General features: G+C 52.5%; 7 protein-coding genes across 7 annotated transcripts; 4 read left to right on the forward strand and 3 right to left on the reverse strand.

Moving 5' to 3' along the window:
* Nucleotides 1-2,324: 2,324 nt before the first annotated feature.
* On the reverse strand, nucleotides 2,325-3,194 carry Z517_10263 (uncharacterized protein; the record flags this gene model as incomplete). The annotated part of the gene is made up of 1 exon (XM_013423875.1): nucleotides 2,325-3,194. The coding sequence occupies one exon, from the start codon at nucleotides 3,192-3,194 to the stop codon at nucleotides 2,325-2,327; it is 870 nt and encodes a 289-aa protein (XP_013279329.1).
* Nucleotides 3,195-4,034: 840 nt separating this feature from the next.
* Nucleotides 4,035-6,637, reverse strand: Z517_10264 (homoaconitase; the record flags this gene model as incomplete). The annotated part of the gene is made up of 6 exons (XM_013423876.1): nucleotides 4,035-4,852; nucleotides 4,913-4,991; nucleotides 5,059-5,571; nucleotides 5,635-5,997; nucleotides 6,021-6,557; nucleotides 6,623-6,637. The coding sequence occupies 6 exons, from the start codon at nucleotides 6,635-6,637 to the stop codon at nucleotides 4,035-4,037; spliced, it is 2,325 nt and encodes a 774-aa protein (XP_013279330.1).
* A 1,166-nt stretch (nucleotides 6,638-7,803) lies between these two features.
* Z517_10265 (uncharacterized protein) lies at nucleotides 7,804-8,417 on the forward strand (the record flags this gene model as incomplete). Its single annotated transcript, XM_013423877.1, has 2 exons — nucleotides 7,804-7,815; nucleotides 8,004-8,417. 2 exons carry the CDS (start codon nucleotides 7,804-7,806, stop codon nucleotides 8,415-8,417), a joined length of 426 nt encoding a protein of 141 aa, XP_013279331.1.
* Nucleotides 8,418-11,010: 2,593 nt separating this feature from the next.
* Nucleotides 11,011-12,445, forward strand: Z517_10266 (uncharacterized protein; the record flags this gene model as incomplete). Its single annotated transcript, XM_013423878.1, has 2 exons — nucleotides 11,011-11,814; nucleotides 11,870-12,445. 2 exons carry the CDS (start codon nucleotides 11,011-11,013, stop codon nucleotides 12,443-12,445), a joined length of 1,380 nt encoding a protein of 459 aa, XP_013279332.1.
* Nucleotides 12,446-12,879: 434 nt separating this feature from the next.
* Z517_10267 (uncharacterized protein) lies at nucleotides 12,880-13,397 on the reverse strand (the record flags this gene model as incomplete). The annotated part of the gene is made up of 3 exons (XM_013423879.1): nucleotides 12,880-13,150; nucleotides 13,258-13,299; nucleotides 13,357-13,397. The coding sequence occupies 3 exons, from the start codon at nucleotides 13,395-13,397 to the stop codon at nucleotides 12,880-12,882; spliced, it is 354 nt and encodes a 117-aa protein (XP_013279333.1).
* Nucleotides 13,398-14,958: 1,561 nt separating this feature from the next.
* Z517_10268 (uncharacterized protein) lies at nucleotides 14,959-15,249 on the forward strand (the record flags this gene model as incomplete). The annotated part of the gene is made up of 1 exon (XM_013423880.1): nucleotides 14,959-15,249. One exon carries the CDS (start codon nucleotides 14,959-14,961, stop codon nucleotides 15,247-15,249), a length of 291 nt encoding a protein of 96 aa, XP_013279334.1.
* Nucleotides 15,250-16,432: 1,183 nt separating this feature from the next.
* On the forward strand, nucleotides 16,433-19,173 carry Z517_10269 (N-acetyl-gamma-glutamyl-phosphate reductase; the record flags this gene model as incomplete). The annotated part of the gene is made up of 2 exons (XM_013423881.1): nucleotides 16,433-19,052; nucleotides 19,118-19,173. 2 exons carry the CDS (start codon nucleotides 16,433-16,435, stop codon nucleotides 19,171-19,173), a joined length of 2,676 nt encoding a protein of 891 aa, XP_013279335.1.
* Between the last annotated feature and the right edge of the window lie 560 nt (nucleotides 19,174-19,733).

The raw sequence follows: 19,733 nt of genomic DNA on the forward strand, positions 1-19,733 counted from the left end.
TCGGGCTTCAGCTTGGTCAGTCGCGTGGCCGAGCTCTCCATGCGATTCGCCATCAGACCAGACTTCAAGTAAGCGCTTTACGTCAAACCTGATCCCCTAAGGGCCAGGAGCAATTTCGGAGAGCTTGGCTTGTCACGAGGCAAACTAACGTGCCCGGGGTTTTCAGATGGGGACCTGTGGGCACTTGGTGAGCAGCAACTCCAGGGGATAACCAATGGTGGCGCTTCCTACGCGAACCGCTATACCGCTTGCAATACTTTCAAAAGGTGCCCCTGCAGATCGCGTCCTCGACCTCTTTGCTGACACCCGCTTGCCGGGGTTTCTGGGGCTGCTCCGCTTTCAACAGGCTCGTTGGGCTGATAGTGCGCCATTGGTTTGCCCTCGTAGAGTCTTCCGAAGGAAACTCCCTGGTATTATGGTATATAATTTTCCGTCCCTATACAGCCTTACTGACGTTTCGAAGTTAGACAGACCTCAGACCCATTGGGTATCGCAGATTTTCAGCCTCCTACCCAACCTGGCCCAAAAATCTAGACCTCGCATCAAGCACCGTGTCGGAAATTGTATCCTCCGACCTACATGAATACGAGCACTGTCCTTTGCCCCCTGTCGATACATAGCTGAACCAGCATATGGAGTCACGGACCTGACGATCTGCTGACCGCTTCGCGTGCTGTTTGCCGATTCTTGATTCATTTTACGTGTTTGACTGGACCTTGAAAATCAATAGATCTCTGTTTGTCCGGACTAGGAGTGGAGTCTAAGCATTCATCAGGCCCTTTCGCCTCGACGCGCCCACAGGCTTCCAGGGCTGAGGCGGCTATCACTGGAGTTGTAATTTCGGCGTCTCTCTGCCAGAACTCAGAAACAATGGCATCAACGACGAGTACTTGGTGCATGTTTCGGGAATCTGCAGGTGGCATCACGAACAGCAACTCTCTCGCGGACTGGAGGAAAGTGGATCGGTTCCACGGCAAAAGCTGCCAGTATCGGGCATGGCATTGTCAAAGTGTCCGGCTCCCGACACTGACGTGCTGGGCATTTGTTTGTGCGGTCCCCTTTCCGAACTCTGGCTTGGCCTCTCGTGAAGCAATCCGCGGGTTTTTACACCCCAGACCTCCACGGGGTGGAGCCGATAGTTCCATTCCCTATTGAGAAGATATACAAGTACTCGTTTTCGATTAGCTCCGTTTCACCGCCCGCCCAAAAGGGACGCTCAGTGTTTACTGAAATCTGTGGCTAGGACAGCCTGATACCTCTTCTTCACGGTAAGAGGTCGAGACATCGGATATAAAGTCGCGATCGTCGCGTCGCGTCTCTGCCACAAACCTTATGCCCCCCTGGAGTCCTCGGCAGCTTCTGAGACTAGCCTTAACTTTGCAGGGTTTTTGACGATATGATGGGCTTCCGAAATAAAGGCGCCCCCTTTTTCCTTTTGGACTTGGTGCCATTTCCCCGAACCGGCTTACCCGCACAGAAAAGTTGCCGGATGAGGAGGCGAGGATTTTCCTAGCACCCGGAGGAGCGCCACAGCCTTGAAGAGAATTGGCTTCAGCCTTTTGGGCCGCATCTCAGCCTTACAGCACTAACTGCCTGACTGGCCTTGTCGCCGCTGAAGGGGTCTGGGAGAGACGCCCAATACCCACAACCTTCGCTCGTTTGAGTGTCAGTCAAATCTCTTTTTCTCCCGCCTTGGCGATTGGAGTGGCCATATTGTCAGGGCCTTGGGTGCGTGCGGAAGTTTTCTGTACGGAGCAAACGGGCAGCCTTAATAACTGACGAGGCGCTTTTCTTTGAGAGAGGGGAGGGGGCCCGTTGGCAGAAAGTGTAAGGTACACACACACACCCACCAGCATTGAATTCTTCGGACGGTTTATAACGCGCCCGTTCTGCACTGTACCTATGGAGTACATTAGTCGTTTGCCCTTTCAAAGCATATTGTTCCCCCGGGAGCGCTTCCCGTCGAAAGCCACTCACACGTCCGTGGCCGTTTGAAGACGAAGGTCTTTGCTCACCACTCTCGCGAGCCGTGTGCCGTGCCGGATCTGGAGCCCTTGCTTTATCAAACACGCTGCCAACTGGCGTAGACGGTGCGTCTTGCCTCCGCGGCATGTGCAGCTGGCATGAAATCTTCAGACACGTTTCCCCCTGTTGCAGGGTCTCCATGATGAGACATTATTGTTGAAATGTTACATGGCTCTCTTCCCGCTGTTGCATGTCAAACCCACAAATCACCCATGTTTGAGAGAATTGATTTCAAAAACGGAAAACAAGGGGCGTCGCGTGCTGCCTGCCGCGTGCCCTCTGCCTCCTGATGATCATCATCATTCACCGGTTTCTTTCCAGATCAAGCAGCGGTGGATTCCCCGGCCGGCAACGTGACCGGCGGCGTTGGACGTGGCTTGGTCGGCTTGGACAAAGCAGAGGTCAGAGGACTGGCTCAGCACCTCGTCCAGAGCGCGAAAGGCGCCGGGCCCGAGGTCCAGGGCGAAGCGAATTTCCTTGACGTGCCGCGGCATGCGCATCACGTAGATGTAAGGATCCAACGACTCCTTCCAGTCACTCTCGACCATGGTCCTTCGCAGGTCCTGTAAGGCGGTCTGGTAGTCCCCGTCGGGGAAGTCGAAGGAGAAGTGCCGATCCCAGACGTTGAGGTCGAGGACCAGGCGGGGTTTGGCCTGGCCGTGGGGGATGGAGGCCATGAAGTCCTTGAGGTAAGGGATGGCGACCAGCAAGATGTGGGATGCGGCTTCGATGACGATGAGCTCGAGGCCCGGACAGTGTCGGTCCAAGGTCCTCCAGAAGGACGTGGCGTACGAGCTGTTGAGCCAGGCGTTGCGGTAGACGCGCAGCGTCTTGATCGACGCCAGGGCAATGGAGCCGAGATGACAAAATGTCTGGATGTCTTTGTCGAAGCGGAACGAGTTGGCGCCATACGCGAACTGCAGCGCGTCGCGCGAGATGGCCTTGTTCACGCGAAATAGCGCCGTGTGGAAGGTCGGCTCGTGCGGCGTCTCCCTCGCCTCGTCCGAGAGTGGCCATGTCGCCCACTTCGTGTAGAAGTCGTGGAAGCCCAGTGTGATGGGGTTGGGTTTGTGACAGAAGAGATACGCATAGATCTGATGTCGAACCTCGGTGGGGAGGTCAAGTAGACCTAGTCGCTTTCGAGGCTGATCACCGCTCGTGCTATTCATGACTGGAGTTTGTCTGGTGGATGACCTCTGGGTAGAAGGAGGCGGGTTGTTTGTTTTTGGGAGTCTCTCTCCCTGAGCATGTTAGGACCAATCCGCAAGCAAACGGACAGTCTGTCAATAGTGGCAGGAATTGACAGACGTGCAATACAGGAGGCCTAGTCTTCGTGGCAGCAAGATAGAAAAAAAAAGAAAACAATAGTGGCGTTGGGTTTGCCCTCGCTTATTTGATGACGGATGGCCCTCCCAATCCACGCTACCGTGATGTCTCTTTTTGGACCACGTGGTTGCGGATTTGTGATCTGGGCAAAACCACCTCGTCGGGATCAGAGTCAGCGTTCATTCCTCAGGGGAACGATTACTGTTGTGTCGTATGTGAAAGCTGGAGGAGTCGGGAACTGGAGAACTGGAGACATCGGTAAGGCTGCCAAGAGGAGGAGGTGATATGACGGTCTGCCAGATGCTGCTTCTGGGATGCGCGTGACGCCGCCCTGTGCTCAACCCAAGCACCCCGGCTCACGTGCGCGCTTTGGGCAACGACTGGTTCGTAATACAAGCAGCTGATTGGTTTCAAGCATTGCAATCACCTGACTTATGAATGGCGTCAAATTCCCTAAAGTCATGTGACTATGTAACTGCGCTGCGCCCTCAGCCTTGTGCCTTTGCCCCCCCATACTTGGGATCAAGTACCAGTACCGAGTCCTCATAGTCTCTTCGTCAAGAATTGCTTTTATCATTTGGTTCCCTGCCATAGACAAAGGTCACATGCGCATGTCGCATCTATCTATCGAGATTGGACACCCAGTCTAATCCAACCTCATTGTCTCTCCAAAGTGCCGTCTATCAGGAAGCCTTCGCAAGCTCGGCCTTGATCCATCCTACCAACCCCCCCTTTGCCACAATCTCCTGAAGATTCTCGGGAAATTCTCCAACCTTCTGCTCCCACCGTTCCCCATTTTCTCCTTCCTGTACCTCAATCGTGCTCCGGGAGATATCCCATGTCAGGGTCCAGCCTGTACGCCTGGTAGGTACCTTTTCTGGGAAGACAGTTCGAAGACGCTCCACCAAACGCGGCAGTTCTAGACACGGCAGTGCATTATTGATACCGTTCCGGACAAAAATGTTAGAGAAGCTGCCTGCCACAACAAGTGGGATGTGCCTGGCCAGAAGAGCTGTTGCGGCTTGCTCTCTCGACGAGCCAGTTCCAAAATTGAACCCTGAGACGAGGATGTCGTTAGGCTTTACGATCGACCTGAACTCCGGGTCGTAATTCTCCATGCAGACTTTTGCCATGTCTTCCGTCGTCATATCGTCTTGATAGGTATATTTGCCCGCATATATGTTGTCGGTGTCAAGATTGTCGGCATCAGCGAAGAGGATTTCACCGCTTATCTTGGCTGGGAAGCCTGGGAGGATCTTCGTGACTGCTTGGGCATCATCGTCGCCGACTTGAGCAGTCGTCTGAACCCTGTCGATTAGAGACTCGAGCTGTTCAAGGGCATTGTCGAGCTCGTTTTCGATTGTTGCAGGTTTTCCGGTACCGTAACCGTGCTGTACGCCGTTATAGTTCTCCGGCGCCTCGTAAACACCAGGACCTGAAAGAACGCCGTTCAGGACGCTGGCGGCCACGACTTCGGGGCTGCTCAGGTATGCATGGGCCACTTCTCGCCGTCAGTCCTCTGGTATGCCGCAAACACAATTGAAATAGTAGGAGAACTCACGTCTTGATCCGAGACGGCCCTTAAAATTGCGGTTGGATGCGGAAACTCCCACCTCGCCATCCTCTAGCAGACCCGTGCCCTGTGTATCATTGGAGTTTAGCATAAATTTCACACAAAATTCCACAAGGGCAGCAGCGACTACTTACCAGTCCGATACACGGGCCACATGAGGGTGGGAGCACGGTGGCTCCAGCCTCAACCAAGGTCTGCCAGCTACCTTCATCCTCAGCAATAGCCTGCTCTCTGGCTGAAGCTGCTGCAATGTATAGCTTAACGCCGTCTGCAATTTTGGGAATTTTGCCGCCATTTGACTCGGCGGCAGCTTGAAATACCTTGGCTGCAGCCTTCAGATCCGAGCTTCGCGAGTTGGTGCAGCTTACGATGTATCCCTTGTCTACCTTGATGTTTTGTTTAGCGAGGTCATGCAGGGGGGTCGAGATTTTGACCGAGTTAGGTCCCGAGATGTAAGGCGACAGAGTAGAGAGGTCAAGGTAGAGTTTCTTTGCATAATGCGCTCCGGGATCAGATCGAAGAGGGTTGGCAAATAGTTCGTCAACCATTTCGTGTGTAATTCGTTGTCGAGTCGTTCGATCTGGGAACATTGCTGCCTCTGTAGCCTTGTATCGGAGCCAACGTTCTAGTGTCGTGTCCATCGGAAACTATACGAAGACGAATTAGACGGGCTCATAAATGCAGACTGTAACTCAAAAAAGGTGCCATACCATTGCGGATGTTGCAGACCACTCAGTCGACATATTGCTGATTGTCAGACGGTCGTCCATGGGAATACTAGCCATGGTTTCCTCCGATCCCACAAATTCAACGCTATGGTTCAGCACATCCAGTGGGAAGAGCCCACAAAGCGCAATGATAACATCCTTCCCGCGAACACCTGGGGGTAGTGTGCCGAGAAGATTCACTTGCACGACGGGGGGACACTGGAACCAACTCTTCCCAGTGGCGAATATTCCGGCGGCGTCGGTCCTGACCAAGGCAACTCCCAAGCTTGCCAGAGCTCCGTACATGTTGCTGTGGCTGTCAGACCCAACGCATAGGGTTCCTGGCCAAACGAAAAGCTCTTCAACCTATACATCCATTAGCAAACTACGGGTTCCCAGTATAAATTCGACGCGGAGAAACTTGCCATAATTTGGTGGCCGATCCCATGACCTGCGGGGAAAAAGTTGACGCCATGCTTTTTGCCAAACTCCTGTATCTGCTTGTACTTCTTCAAGTTACTGGGGCTTGTGTTCTGCACATCGTGATCAAGCGCAAAGACAAGCTGAGAAGGATCCTTGATCTTGGTGGCACCTGTGGACATGAATCTCATGGCCACAGGCCAGGTATTATCGTGTGTGAGGCATCTGTGAGGTCGAATCTGAACGTAGTCGCCGCTTCGGACAACCTTGCCCTTCGGAAGATCGACCGAATAGCGTTGAAGGATCTTCTCCGTCAGCGTTTGTGGGGATGTCACATTCTTTTCGGGCGCGATGTTGGGCAGCGGTGGCTCTTGGAAGTTCGTATGTAAGGTGGAAGCAGCTGTTGAGGAATAGCGACACGCGGGCTGGTTGTATCGGGGACGCTTAAGGCTTCGACACGGGCTCGCGCGAATGAGCGACCGAGCCAAAGGGTCGGCAACGACGACCTGTATGAAGGAGATCAGTGTCTGCCAGATGCAGAACCTTTCATAACCAAAAAGAAATCACCTACCGCTCTATAAAACATGGTACGCCTAGCGCAGAGCGCAGCCTGCTGGCGATGACCAGTGTCGTAGATAAAAATCCAAAAGAAGTAATCAAATGAAATAAAAGATGTTAAAAATGCAAGTAATAACCAAGGTTCCTCCGCAGTCATGCAGGGTGGGTTTAAAAGCGGCGGGGCAGGTGGGCGTTGCCGTGAGTCTCGGCATCAATTTTTCTACTCGGTATACCTCGCCTGGAGCCGCTTGGTCGCCACACACTACCGCGTTTGGCACTAGGAATTCGACAGAGTACATAGCTCTAACCAAGTCGCCAGCAATAATATCAGTGCCGGATGGTGTGAGCTTTGCCCCGACCACGTCCTTGACTGCTCTTATGCCCATCTATTGTGTCTTTCGTCCTTCCTTGGATTTGCCGACCACGAGCACCAAACCCACGAGTTCCATGTGGGTGGAGTTGTCCTTCGCCGAAGCTGCATAACGCTATGGACGTAATCCCCGAGTATCTGTTCCTGATCCTAGACTATAAGAGGAACTCTCGACTTCTGCAGGTTGCCAGAAACAACGTCTGCGGTTCTACATCGCATCAAGTGTACGAGGGATTCTGTGTTGCACTGGATGATGCCCGGGGTACAGAATCGTTGAGGGTACTTCGCTTCAAGAGATTCTGCACCAGGGTCGTGATCCTCTGCACGCACAAGGGAGCTTCTAGTAGCAGCCAAAGGGAGGTTAAATGAAACCCAGAAAGGAAAGGCTGAGGGTCAGATTTGGAGAAAGCTCAGGAGGATCGTTTACAAGTAGTACTTAGGTACTCCTCGCGTTGTCTGTGCTTGTCCCAATTCGGATACAGTCGACAGCCCATCACGTGTTGCACAGGAGGTAATGACGTAGCAATTCTACTCTCCGCAGTCCATTTCTTTGTCTCGCGCGAACCTGAGGACCGCAACCTTCCGAATCGTGTTTGATCGTTATCCCAGTGTCCACCGATTGCAGCCGAGTAGAGAGTGAGCAAGCAAGCTTCGAACCACTCCTCAAAACAAGGGTTTCGTCCTTCTTCTTCACTTACTTCCATTCAATAAGCACTCCATACCAGCCCTACATAGCTTTCTCCCCGCTCATTCCTGAGCTCCAGAATCAGCTCGCACGATATCGCATGTGGCAGCCCAAGCCCATGAAAGCCTTCGTATCCAACATGTTTCGCATGGTATGTTCAGAGTCCGGTGACAATTACTACTGCACCTATATACACACAGTTCTTTCCCTCCCCTCTGATCAAAGCAACCCCGCCCCCCCCCCCCCGGGAACACTCTTAGATTGTCAACGCATCAGGGAAAGAGAGGTAAATAGAAGATTCGAGCTAATCTAACCATTTCTATCGTCTCGAACCACCAGGCCAAAACCCTCGATGTGATTACCCTGTTCCACAAGCCCTCCCTCCCAGCGAGCGTGCGGGCGCAGACACTCCTGAAACAGGCCTCCGCGCAAGCCGCCCAGACCGCGACCGAAGACCAGGCCTCGGACCACTCGCACCAGAACAAAACCGTGACCCGAGACCCGTTCGAGCTGGAAATCACCGAGCAGCCGCCTACACCGGACCAGCTGAAGAGCATCTTCGAGTATGTCGGCTCAGGTCGCGCCGCGGACCTGGTCAAGGGCGCCGCCAGCGAGAGTGATGCCCTGAGGAAGGTCAAGCAGGATGGGAGCCTGTTCACGCGCCCTGTCGTCGTGGATTGGAGTGCCGGGAAGGCCGTCATTGGGGATAAGGACAGCGAGATCTTGAAGCTGCTGAAGGCCGAGCAAAAGTGAGGAAAGGGGATTTGTGGTCGATGACTGATGTCAAACGCCAGTCGTGGAGGAGACAAAACCTACGAGCTGCCGCCGGGAAGTTGAGCAAAGTCGAGTGATGGCGGCTATGGGACCACGGGAACTATACAGGAAAACCTTCGAATCACAATTGGAAGTGGCCGACGACTACGGTTTGTGCGAGTGCTGTTGATAAAGCTCAATGGAGAGAAGGTTGGTGCAGAGGTGGTCGTTGCTATTGTTGATCCATGGACACAAGTGGCTTGCCTTCTCGGCCTCTTCAAAAGTTCAATGGGTAGTTGCCTTGATGGAATGATATTGACCCGATGGTTACGAATTTTAGATCTCCTTCCGGTCCCTGGATGCCCATGGCTGAGAGCACTCAATCTTAGAGGCTGGAGTGAAGGACTGAGATGAAGATCTGAGTGAAGATGATTTCGTGTTCCCGAATGCCTGACTCGCCTCGCACTGGCTCTGTTTACTGGGTTTGTGTAAGAGACGTGGAACCTCCCCTGATGCCAGGTCCTTTCCTGCGCCTCGCACGCCGAGTTGCCGCTCTGACAGTCAGGCATGTCGCCCTAGTAGAGAGATCGGTTTCTGACCGCTGCAAAGCGCGTCCCAGAGTCGTTTCGTTGGCATTGATGGTTGGCACAGAGCACACACACCTGGTTTAGCCTATTCTCCTGCACACCAATAATCCGTCCTGATCCCCCTGCGCCATGGCCACGCAATCTTTACCAGAATGTTCACGAGCTAGGTCAGTTTGAAATATTGGATTGCTGCTCTGATCCACCCAGTTGGGACGCAATTACAAGGTCAAGAACCTATTCGTATACCTCTTCCAAATTGGACTTGCTTCCCTGGTCTTGTCTTTGGATTGTTTGAGATTGCAGAGACGCTGCTGTTGTGATATTGCACGTCAGCGTCCTCTTGTCATATCTCCGCACTTCAGATTCTGCGCCGAGCTGTTCCACAGAGACGGGACGGAATCACAACGTCATGTAAGCCCCTGAGTCCAGCGCGTAGGTCAGCCTGCTCTCAGATGTGGCCAAGAAGACAGAGACAACCCAGCTAACATCACAATATCAAATCAAGAGGTCGGGGTTGAGGCCTTGGCACCAAGGAAGGCTGTGCAGAGAAAGGAGATCCACCCCCAGCTTGAAGTTCAGCCTGGCAACGAACACACAACTGCCTCCCTCCTTGTAGGTAAGAATCCGGACAGAATCGACAGTAAGTCTCGGTCCGGAGGCTGCTGGTGTCTTCATGTAAGGTACGACAGTCCGATTCGCGTTCGGCGCTGGCTGCGAGACGGAGAGCAGCCGGGAGAATGTCTGGTGGCTTCGCTCGTCAGGGCTCTGCGGTCTTGAATGTCTTGGGCCCATTGGCGCTTGTGACACGCCCCCTACATGGACATTGAGACATGGCTCGAAAAAGTCTGCGATCTGAGCATCCAAGACTCTAATCAAGGGGTAAACACGATGAATCCGTATGGCTGTTTCGGAGTGTAAGGAACATGGGGAAGGGGATAGAAACAAGAGGCACGAGGGGATGTAGGCTTCGTCAAAGAAGTGGGATTTCTGAGGATCTCGCCGAGTCAACCAAGGCCGATAGCCTGGAAGAGGCCTTGTGAGCAACAGTGGTGACGTGTACCAGGAGGTAAGGAGCCATAATTGCTATCTGGGCACGACGCTCGGCGGCTGGGCAGTAGAGGCGGGATGGCGAGGGAGTGGTGGAGCGAGAGATAGCTGGAAAAGGCAGGCTTCAGCTGCAGCATATGCTGTATGGAGCGATCGAGTGCGAGGTAGCGGCAATGAGTGAGTTATTCATGGTGTGAGAGACGGACAATGTGAACAATTGGAGAGGCTGGGAGTTGGTGTTTTACGCACTTTGGGTAACGGCAGACGCACAAGGTGCGTATCTAGCTGCATTCCGGAGTGCTGGATTGAGGCATTCCTGTCAAGGGGGCCCCGCCAAGTCCCTCCAGCCCAGGCGTCATAGCCGCCAAGTTGCATACCTAAGGTACCGATGAGCTCACCTGGGAGCCCGGAGACCGCCCCAAGCTTCCGCCACGTCCCGGCTATGGTCGCGGCGTTGGGGGGGAGGCTGTCCTTGGGGCGTCGTAAGTCACGCAACGTGCATTCCCGAGATGCAAGACAAGACAAGGAACAACCGGACACAGGAATCAAAGAAAATCCACTCCACCCTGGTGACTATGTTATCCTTCGTGCATCTCCTCTGTCCTGCAAGTTCTTTCTCCGGTACCTGACAAACTGACCAAAATTGTTCTGTACAATAGATTCGCTCTCCTACTCTCCCTTGCTCACCAAACCAACCTGTCACTCGCTATTCTGCTCCACCTTTTAACGGCTGCCCGCCTCGTCATCTGCGGATCTGGGATCTGCGGCAAGGATCAAGATCGCCCCCACGTTCAACCAACCGAACCAATCCAACAAAGCGGCATCAATCACTTCTCGTATAGAAGAACAAATAGTTTTCCTGGTGATTCTTTGGCGATAAGGCGCAAGAGAGCCGTTCCTCCCTCAATTTCACCGCCTGCGCAAATTTCCTCGCGTCTCACAGCATCTCTCCCATCACAATGAAACCCTTTCGAAGAAGACAACACCTGCATGTGGCGTTATCAGCGATACTAGCGGCGCAAAGTGCCCTTGCGATAGAGCTTGACATCTCCAGTACCGACTCAGTCAAAGCCGCCGCGAAAATTGTTGCGAATGAAATGGTGTCGTATTACACAGGCTACCGACCTGGAGATGTCCCTGGAAATCTTCCTGCTCCATACTACTGGTGGGAAGCTGGCGCAATGTTTGGAGCACTCATTGACTACTGGTACTTCACCGGAGACGACTCATTCAATGAGATCACCACCCAAGCCATGCTCCATCAAGTTGGCCCTGATAAAGATTTCATGCCACCCAACCAGACCAAGACTGAAGGGAACGACGACCAAGCCTTCTGGGGAATGGCCGCTCTCTCTGCGGCAGAGAACGTCTTTCCCAATCCTCCAGAAGACCAGCCACAATGGCTGGCTCTTGCTCAGGCCGTTTTCAACACGCAGGCAGCGCGATGGGATACGAGCTCGTGTGGAGGTGGACTGAAGTGGCAGATTTTTTCGTTCAATGGCGGGTACAATTATAAGAACACCATCTCCAACGGATGCTTTTTCAACATGGGTGCTCGCCTTGCGGTCTACACCGGAAACCAAACGTATGCCGATTGGGCAGATCGCATGTGGGACTGGGTTTCAGCAGTTGGGTTGCGAGACGCGGAGTACAACTTTTTCGATGGGAGTGATGATACTCTCAACTGCACCCAACTCGATCACATCCAATGGACATACAACGCCGGCACGTTTCTGGTTGGGGCAGCCAACATGTACAACTTCGTAAGTCGACCTTCCACGGTCATTCGACCTGTCTTACTGACCTTTTTCAACACAGACAGGAGGCAGTCCGGTTTGGGAGGAAAGGATAAATGGGATCATCGGAAGGCTAAACGTCTTCCTGCACGACAATATTCTGAAGGAAGTTGCATGTGAAGGCGTCAATCCCGACGGGTCCGATACCTGTAATATCGATCAGCGCTCGTTCAAGGCTTACCTGGCTCGATGGATGGCAGCAACCATGGTCAGAGCACCCTTCACGTATCCTCTCCTGAAACCGATCTTGGAAACAACGGCTGCAGCTGCAGCTTCAACCTGCACAGGAGGCATCAATGGCACTTCATGTGGAATGAAATGGTGGGTGGGCCAATTCGATGGCAGTACTGGGGTTGGTGAACAAATGTCAGCCCTGGAAGTCATTCAATCCAATCTGGTCACCCAGGTTGCTGGTCCCGTCACTCAAGACTCCGGTGGAACCAGTAAGGGAGATCCCAATGCTGGCACCACAAGCCCCATTGGTCCAGAGGATCTGAACCAAGAGAAGGTTACCACAGCGGATAAGGCTGGCGCCGCGATCTTGACTGTTATGTTGATTTTCTTCATTGTGGGAGGCGCCTGGTGGATTGTTCTTTAGACCTCAGATTGTTGTGTTCGACACGACCAGCATTGCTTGCGAAAGCTAGACAGCGGAGGACATACGCTATGATTTGGCGAACTGCATCACCACGGCGTTGCGCTGCCTGCGATTGGCGGCTGTGGATTTGTTTGTGTCTAGCAAGGATGGTTAGATGCTTGGGGCATACTGGAGAATGTTTGCAACCCCGAGCTGAAGAGGCGTCTTAGGGAAGCTGGCATTCCCTCTCATGAGAAAGATTTTGCCGACGCTCAGGGAGGAGTTGGTGCTCCAGCATTCGGCATTGGGCGTTCAGGGAACAGCATCGATCCATCCAAATCTGCGCAAATCTCATGCGAGCGCGGGTAACTGGGGGTACTTTCAACGTATTGTTTGCAGAATTTTGTACAGATGGCTTGGTCCAAGATCGCCTCCCAGATGCAATGGACAGAATTTTACTTCCCTTCCGCTTGTGCTCGTCTCATCTGCTCCCGAATACTCCCTCTATCCGTTCCCTCTTCTGCTTCTTTTCTTATCCTGTCGGCCTTTTCCTTCTTCTCAGCTTCCGCGGCGACAATCCATACCGGTTTATCTGATTTGGAATATTCGATTAATTTGGAGACGAACTCTTCGTTGTTTTTGAGCCGTTGTTCTCGCAGTTCGAGATTGCGCTTTTGGAGATCGGGGTTGAAGCGTTTGAAGACTTCGCCCTCCGCGGGTGTTACGCTGAGGCACGCATGTCAGATACCGTGGCATCTCAAGCACAGACACCATCTGAGCGAGGCAATAGCTGGGAGACAACGAGGAAGTCGGCGGGTGAGGTCAAGTCTTACTAGTACATCAATGCTGGACCTCCAGCGCAGCAGAGCACCAAGCTAGGGTAGCGCAGAGATGTCAGCATAAAATCAGTCGGAGGAAAAAGTTGGACTCACACTCCAGCCATTTTAGTGTACATCCATCCTCGTGAAGCCATTGTGGTTGAGGGAAACTGTGGACGCCTTGGTCCTAGCTCAATTACAACACATTCGCCGAGAAATCATTGGATGGTGATTGGAACAGGACGGTAAGCAGACACAAAATCAACGAAACCACGGTCTGCAATGGTCTGCACCTGAAATAGATGAGGTTGAAGGTGCGGGCGTCGCGGTCGAGGTTCATGATGCATTACCATTTCTTTGTACTTGGCGGGCTCTGATTGGCGAGTGAGCTCAACCACCACTTTTCGATTTAGGGGTTTGCAGGGGGCGCCACGCGCATCCCCCAGCAGTGACAAGCAGGATTCAAGGCCGTGGATCCATGTTGTACTCGTACGAAAACACGGGAGTTGATGAGTCTAGGCTACACTGAAAGCTGGCCACAAACAACGTCGTCTGAGCCATTTAGGTTGTCGCTAAGTGCAATCAATTCGAATCAGAGAAGCATATGTGCCATGATACGAGGAGATCCAAGTCAACATGGGGTGAGTGCGCCATTAATGCACGATTGTTCGGCAAACCGAGGCAGCGATCAGTGCGCAAATCGTGCAGCCTGGCGGTCTAAGTGCACAAAGTTGCGAATACTAAGACTAGTAATGAACAAGTGGTTCTGATGTAAGGTCGCCTAGAGCACAGCCTCTTTTTACTTGGAGGGCCGAAGACAAGCCATCATCCGTCAGCCGGAATCTGAAGGTGGTGGTGGGTGGTAACTAGTAAATTGCCACATCCTCCGAACCCGTGTTCTTGGGAATATTTAGTACTTGTACGTGACTTGAGTAGGTACTGGGCAGTGAGTCCTTGTATTTCGATATTTAGTTCTCCTGGAGTTGGGTGACTACAAGTATTTGACTGCGCCGTTATCCATCACGTGCTTGCGCTGGTGAACTGAAACAAGTTGGTGGCGCTGCTGCTCGTCTCAGAAATCCAGAATCCCTGGTCGGGGCCCGGCCTCTTCCCAGCATCGGTGGTGCGCTTGTCGCAGGTCCAAGCGCCAGATTTACCAGCCCTCGTCAGCTTTGCACTTCCAACCTCCGTCTCAATCTATCTTTCATCCCCATCAGCATCCCAAGACTCTCAACCTCATCCAAGCACTTGTTTCTCTACGCACCTCACTCCGATCTGTCGACTGTTGTCACCATCTAGGCACCCCTGAAACCCCCTATTACCGACTTCGTCCCTTTCTCAATCCTACCTCATCCCTCTCCGAGACCAGCACTATCAAAATGGCTTCAGAAGCGCCTTACGATCCCTATATACCTGCTGGCGGACAAGGCGGCGCACAGCCGGCCAGCAACCAGAGAACAGCTGCCTTGCAAGCGGTACGTGATTGATGGCCCAGACGCCAGGGCATACGAAAGAAGATATTGGGGTTGAGTGACGGTCGATCTTGCCGGCTGCAGTGTCGCAGATGGATCTTATGTTGCGAACTCCATCAGCGCACGCTGGCTGAAGCCTACCGAGTCGAACGCTGTCAACTGCCATAGATTCATTGTTGAAATGATGGGATCTTATCCAATCTCGACTCGCCATCCTCATCCTCTGGTTGGGCTGAAAGCTGACATGTTCATCTCACAGCAAATCGATGATACCGTCGGTGTTATGCGTGAGAATATCAACAAGGTATCGCAAAGAGGCGAGCGACTGGACTCGCTACAAGATAAGACCGACAATCTCGCCGTTTCCGCACAGGGCTTCCGCAGAGGGGCAAACCGAGTCCGAAAACAGATGTGGTGGAAGGACATGAAGATGCGCATGTGTTTGATCGTCGGCATCATCGTGCTACTCATTGTCATTATTGTCCCAGCAGGTATGCCTCTTCCCCTCGCTTCGTATGCATTACACGAGTGCTAACTTGCTGTTTCAGTGGTCGCCACACGATAAACGCACAACCCCTTTTTGAACGACACCTGCCTTCTTTTTCCTTGGAACATTACGACAGCACAGTCTTCCCAACGTTGGAGGAAACACGTGAAAGCGAGAACAACAGCGAAAGCGAAAGCGTGAACGAGAGCTCTTTCTGAACAGTGCTCGCAAGCAGCGCGCTTATGGCGGGACGATAGGATGGGATGGAGCTACACTTGTTACAATAATGCGCACTGGGCTTTTTTCCCCTTGTCAATTGGGCGTTCAATAAAATGGATTCTGCCATGAGTTCTGCGATTGAATCCCTGCAATGTTTTATCTTGCTGATATCCCGGTGGAAGATTCGTGCAGGCTCACTTATCAGGTTTTCCTCAGTACTCGCACAATAGGCAAGGCAACTTCAGAAGCCGTCTAAGGATGATCCCGTCATCTATAAAACACTTCCAGCGCAATTTGAAAGCCTTCACTGCGTTCTTCGCGAGATACGACTTTTGAGCAAAGAATCTCGACTGGGGTAGGCTCGAGTAAATTTTTCAATGCCTGCACAGTTGGAAGAGCATAGTCCAGGTCCGCTAGATAAAGAAACGAGTGCTTGTAAATGACGATCGGCCTCTTCAGGCTAGAATGCCAGTGCAATGCGTTCATCATGCAGCAAGGCGGCGAAGAGAATTTTCCAGACAAAAATTTTTTCCCTCAGATGCAGCTGTTCCTCGTAGAGTTGGTCGCAGCGCCGGGCACGCCACCCATTAATTCGGAGTAGCGGTGGCCGCACAGGCACGGCTGGCAATGGGTTTCTGGGCTGGCACGGCTGGTGGGCTCCAAAGTTGGGGTTGTGGTTGGTTCTGCCACTGGGCAAACCTCATGCACAACAATCATCACCCCGCAAAATATTTTGCTATCGAGCAGTTGCGAGTGCAAAGAAAATTTTGACCCAAGACGACGCTGCAGAAGTTTTTTCTTCCCCCAGCTCTGATCCCGGGCATATGGTTCTTTGGCGTTTCTCTCAATAGACCTGCAGTTGGGTTTTACCTGTCCTTTTCCCGTGTTTTGATCTCCCCTCTTCCTCCCTCGAACTCGACTGTCATATTGCGACAAAGACTTTCTGCGTCACCGACATCGGACATTGAATTCCATAGATCTCATCAGCTGCCGCATGACCTGAAAGCCCACGATGTCGGCATTGGGAGCTGCTACTGCGCGAGCAGTCACTCGACGGGCAGCGTCCTCGACCCTTCGTTCTCGAGCTCTCCGCCTTGCTAGACCTTCATATACCCCCCTCGCTGTACAGCAGACATCTTCCCAACGAACATATTCCTCCCCGTCGGGATCGTATCCCTCGACAAGGTCAACGGTGGTACAGTTGCTCAGTAACATTGGCTCCAAGAGGGAGGTTCAACAGTACTTGTCACACTTCAGCTCGGTTTCGTCCCAGCAATTTGCAGTCATCAAGGTCGGCGGAGCCATTTTGACCGAGCATCTGCAGACTCTGTCCTCCGCCCTTGCATTCCTTAACCATGTCGGGCTCTATCCAGTGGTGGTTCACGGTGCTGGGCCACAGCTGAACAAGATTCTGGAGGATTCCGGGGTCGAACCACATTTTGAGGACGGAATTCGGGTTACAGATCCCAAGACACTGGGCATCGCACGAGCGCTGTTTCTCGAGGAGAATTTACGGCTGGTAGAGGAATTGGAGCGTCTAGGTGTTCGAGCCAGACCAATCACCTCTGGGGTTTTTACAGCGGATTATCTTGACAAGGAGAAATACAACCTCGTGGGCAAGATCAGACGTGTTGATAAGAGACCAATCGAAGCTGCCATCCAGGCAGGATGCCTGCCCATCTTGACGTCCATGGCCGAGACATCGGACGGCCAGGTCTTGAACGTGAATGCGGATGTCGCGGCCGGTGAGCTAGCGCGAGCGCTCCAGCCTTTGAAGATTGTCTACCTCTCCGAGAAGGGTGGGTTGTTCAATGGCGACACGAAGGAGAAGATCTCCGCCATCAACTTAGATGAAGAATATGATCACCTCATGCAACAGTGGTGGGTTCGGCACGGTACCAGGTTGAAGATCAAGGAGATGAAGGAGCTCCTTATGGATCTGCCTCGCAGCTCGAGCGTTGCCATCATTCACCCAGCTGATTTGCAAAAGGAGCTGTTCACGGATTCTGGAGCCGGTACTCTGATTCGACGGGGCAACAAAGTCCATGTCAACACCTCTATCGACCAGTTTAAAGACCTCGACAAACTGAAGGAAGTCCTCATCCGTGATCGAGCCGGACTTGACGCCCCCGCCATTGTGGATCGCTACATCAAGTTCCTCCATACACGAGACTTCAAGGCTTACTTCGATGAACCAATGGAGGCGTTTGCCCTTGTCCTGCCACCAAGTGCAGAGACAACATTGGCTCAGCTGGCAACCTTGACCATCACCAGGAATGGCTGGCTTACCAACGTAGCAGACAATATCTTCGCCGCCATCAAGAAGGATTTCCCCAAGCTGATGTGGACTGTCAAGGAAGACGATGAGAACTTGACTTGGTTCTTCGACAAAGCTGATGGTAGTCTCTCCAAAGACGGCGAAGTCCTCTTCTGGTACGGTCTTGAGACCAGCGATGAGGTTAAGGACCTTATGGTCGAATTCACGAAACACGGCCGTCAGTTGTTTGGTGATATCAATCTCGAGGCCAAGCTGCACCGTGCAGCCAGAGCGGCATCCAATGTAGCCAACACTACTACTCAAGGGGTGACACAGAAGCGGACTTTCTCAACGTCGGCGAATCCATTACGTTCAGCACGACAAGCAAGATATGTCACCAAGCCTGCTCTTTCTATTCGCACATACTCCACGACCAATCCGAACCCACCTCTAGGTTCCAAGAACAGCTCCAACAGCAAGCCTTCGCGGGTAGCCCTTATTGGAGCTCGAGGCTATACCGGAAAAGCTCTTATCGACCTCCTTAATCGCCATCCCCACATGGATCTGCGTCATGTATCGTCGCGGGAGCTTGCTGGCAGGAAGCTTGAGGGATATGACAGGCGCGAAATCATCTACGAAAACCTGACCGTGGAAGACGTTCGACAAATGGAAGAGAATGAAGATGTGGATTGCTGGGTTATGGCCCTGCCCAACGGTGTTTGCAAGCCATTTGTCGATGCCATCGATCAGGTCGGCAAAAACAGTGTCATTATCGATTTAAGCGCCGACTACAGATTCGATCCGAACTGGACTTATGGTCTACCGGAACTAGTTGACCGGTCCGCCATAGCAAGGGCTACAAGAATCTCGAACCCAGGCTGCTATGCTACAGCCGCACAATTAGGCATTGCGCCTTTGGTGCCATACTTGGGTGGTCAACCAACAGTGTTCGGCGTCTCAGGGTATTCAGGTGCAGGCACCAAACCGTCTCCGAAGAACGACGTCAACAATCTCACAGACAACATCATTCCATACAGTCTCACGGACCATATCCATGAACGCGAGATCTCCACCCAACTAGGTACATCGGTGGCATTTATACCCCATGTTGCTGTCTGGTTCCAGGGCATCCATCATACAATTAACATTCCGCTCAACCAAGAAATGAAGTCTCGCGACATCCGAACGCTTTATCAAGACCGCTATGCCGGGGAAAAACTGTTGAAGATTATTGGTGAAGCGCCCCTTGTGAAGAACATCGCCAAAAAGCACGGTGTGGAAGTTGGCGGGTTTGCAGTCCACAGCAGTGGAAAGAGAGTGGTCGTTTGCGCAACTATTGACAACCTTTTGAAAGGAGCAGCAACACAGTGTCTTCGTAAGTCTCAGGTCCCCATTTGAATCGTGATGCCCCTTACATATACTGACATTCTATCTGCACAGAAAACATGAATTTGGCTCTGGGTTATGGGGAGTACGAGGGTATTCCTATTGAGTAGGGAAATGGACCTAGACTAGAATATACGAAGGCGCCGACGGCAAGATACAATACCCCAAAAAGCATTCGAATACAAATTCCGGCTTAATCATACAAGTTCCATCCTGTGAGCTATGTTCTTTTTTTGGTCGAAAATGCACTCCTCACGTCCGGGGTTGGTTCAATCACATCACAAGAGCAGTATCGGCAATGGCCCAATGGATGCTCTGACTTTCGCTGTGTCTTTTCAAACGAGCATCTGGTTACAGTCTGTGCGCCTCGAGCATTGTGTGGAGACCAGCACGCGACTGGGAGAATCCGGTAGAAGGAGCCCGAGGAGGTTCGCGGCTAAGGGATCCAGGCCAGTGTCTGTCTTTGGAGTCGATTCCTGGAAGAGGACGTTGTAATCTTGTGATGAGAAGGAGAGGTTCATGGGTATAATTCAGGTTGGGAGAGATGGGAAGGGAACAGTTGAGAAAGGTTTGTCAACATGGCAGGCTTGGAAAAGAACCCCAGTTTGCACATTGTCCTTTGGAACAGGCGATAATACCAGGAACATACACAGCGAGACAGGGTCTGGCA

The sequence above is a fragment of the Fonsecaea pedrosoi genome, assembly GCF_000835455.1.
Source record: "Fonsecaea pedrosoi CBS 271.37 unplaced genomic scaffold supercont1.7, whole genome shotgun sequence".
Classification (NCBI taxonomy): domain Eukaryota; kingdom Fungi; phylum Ascomycota; class Eurotiomycetes; order Chaetothyriales; family Herpotrichiellaceae; genus Fonsecaea; species Fonsecaea pedrosoi.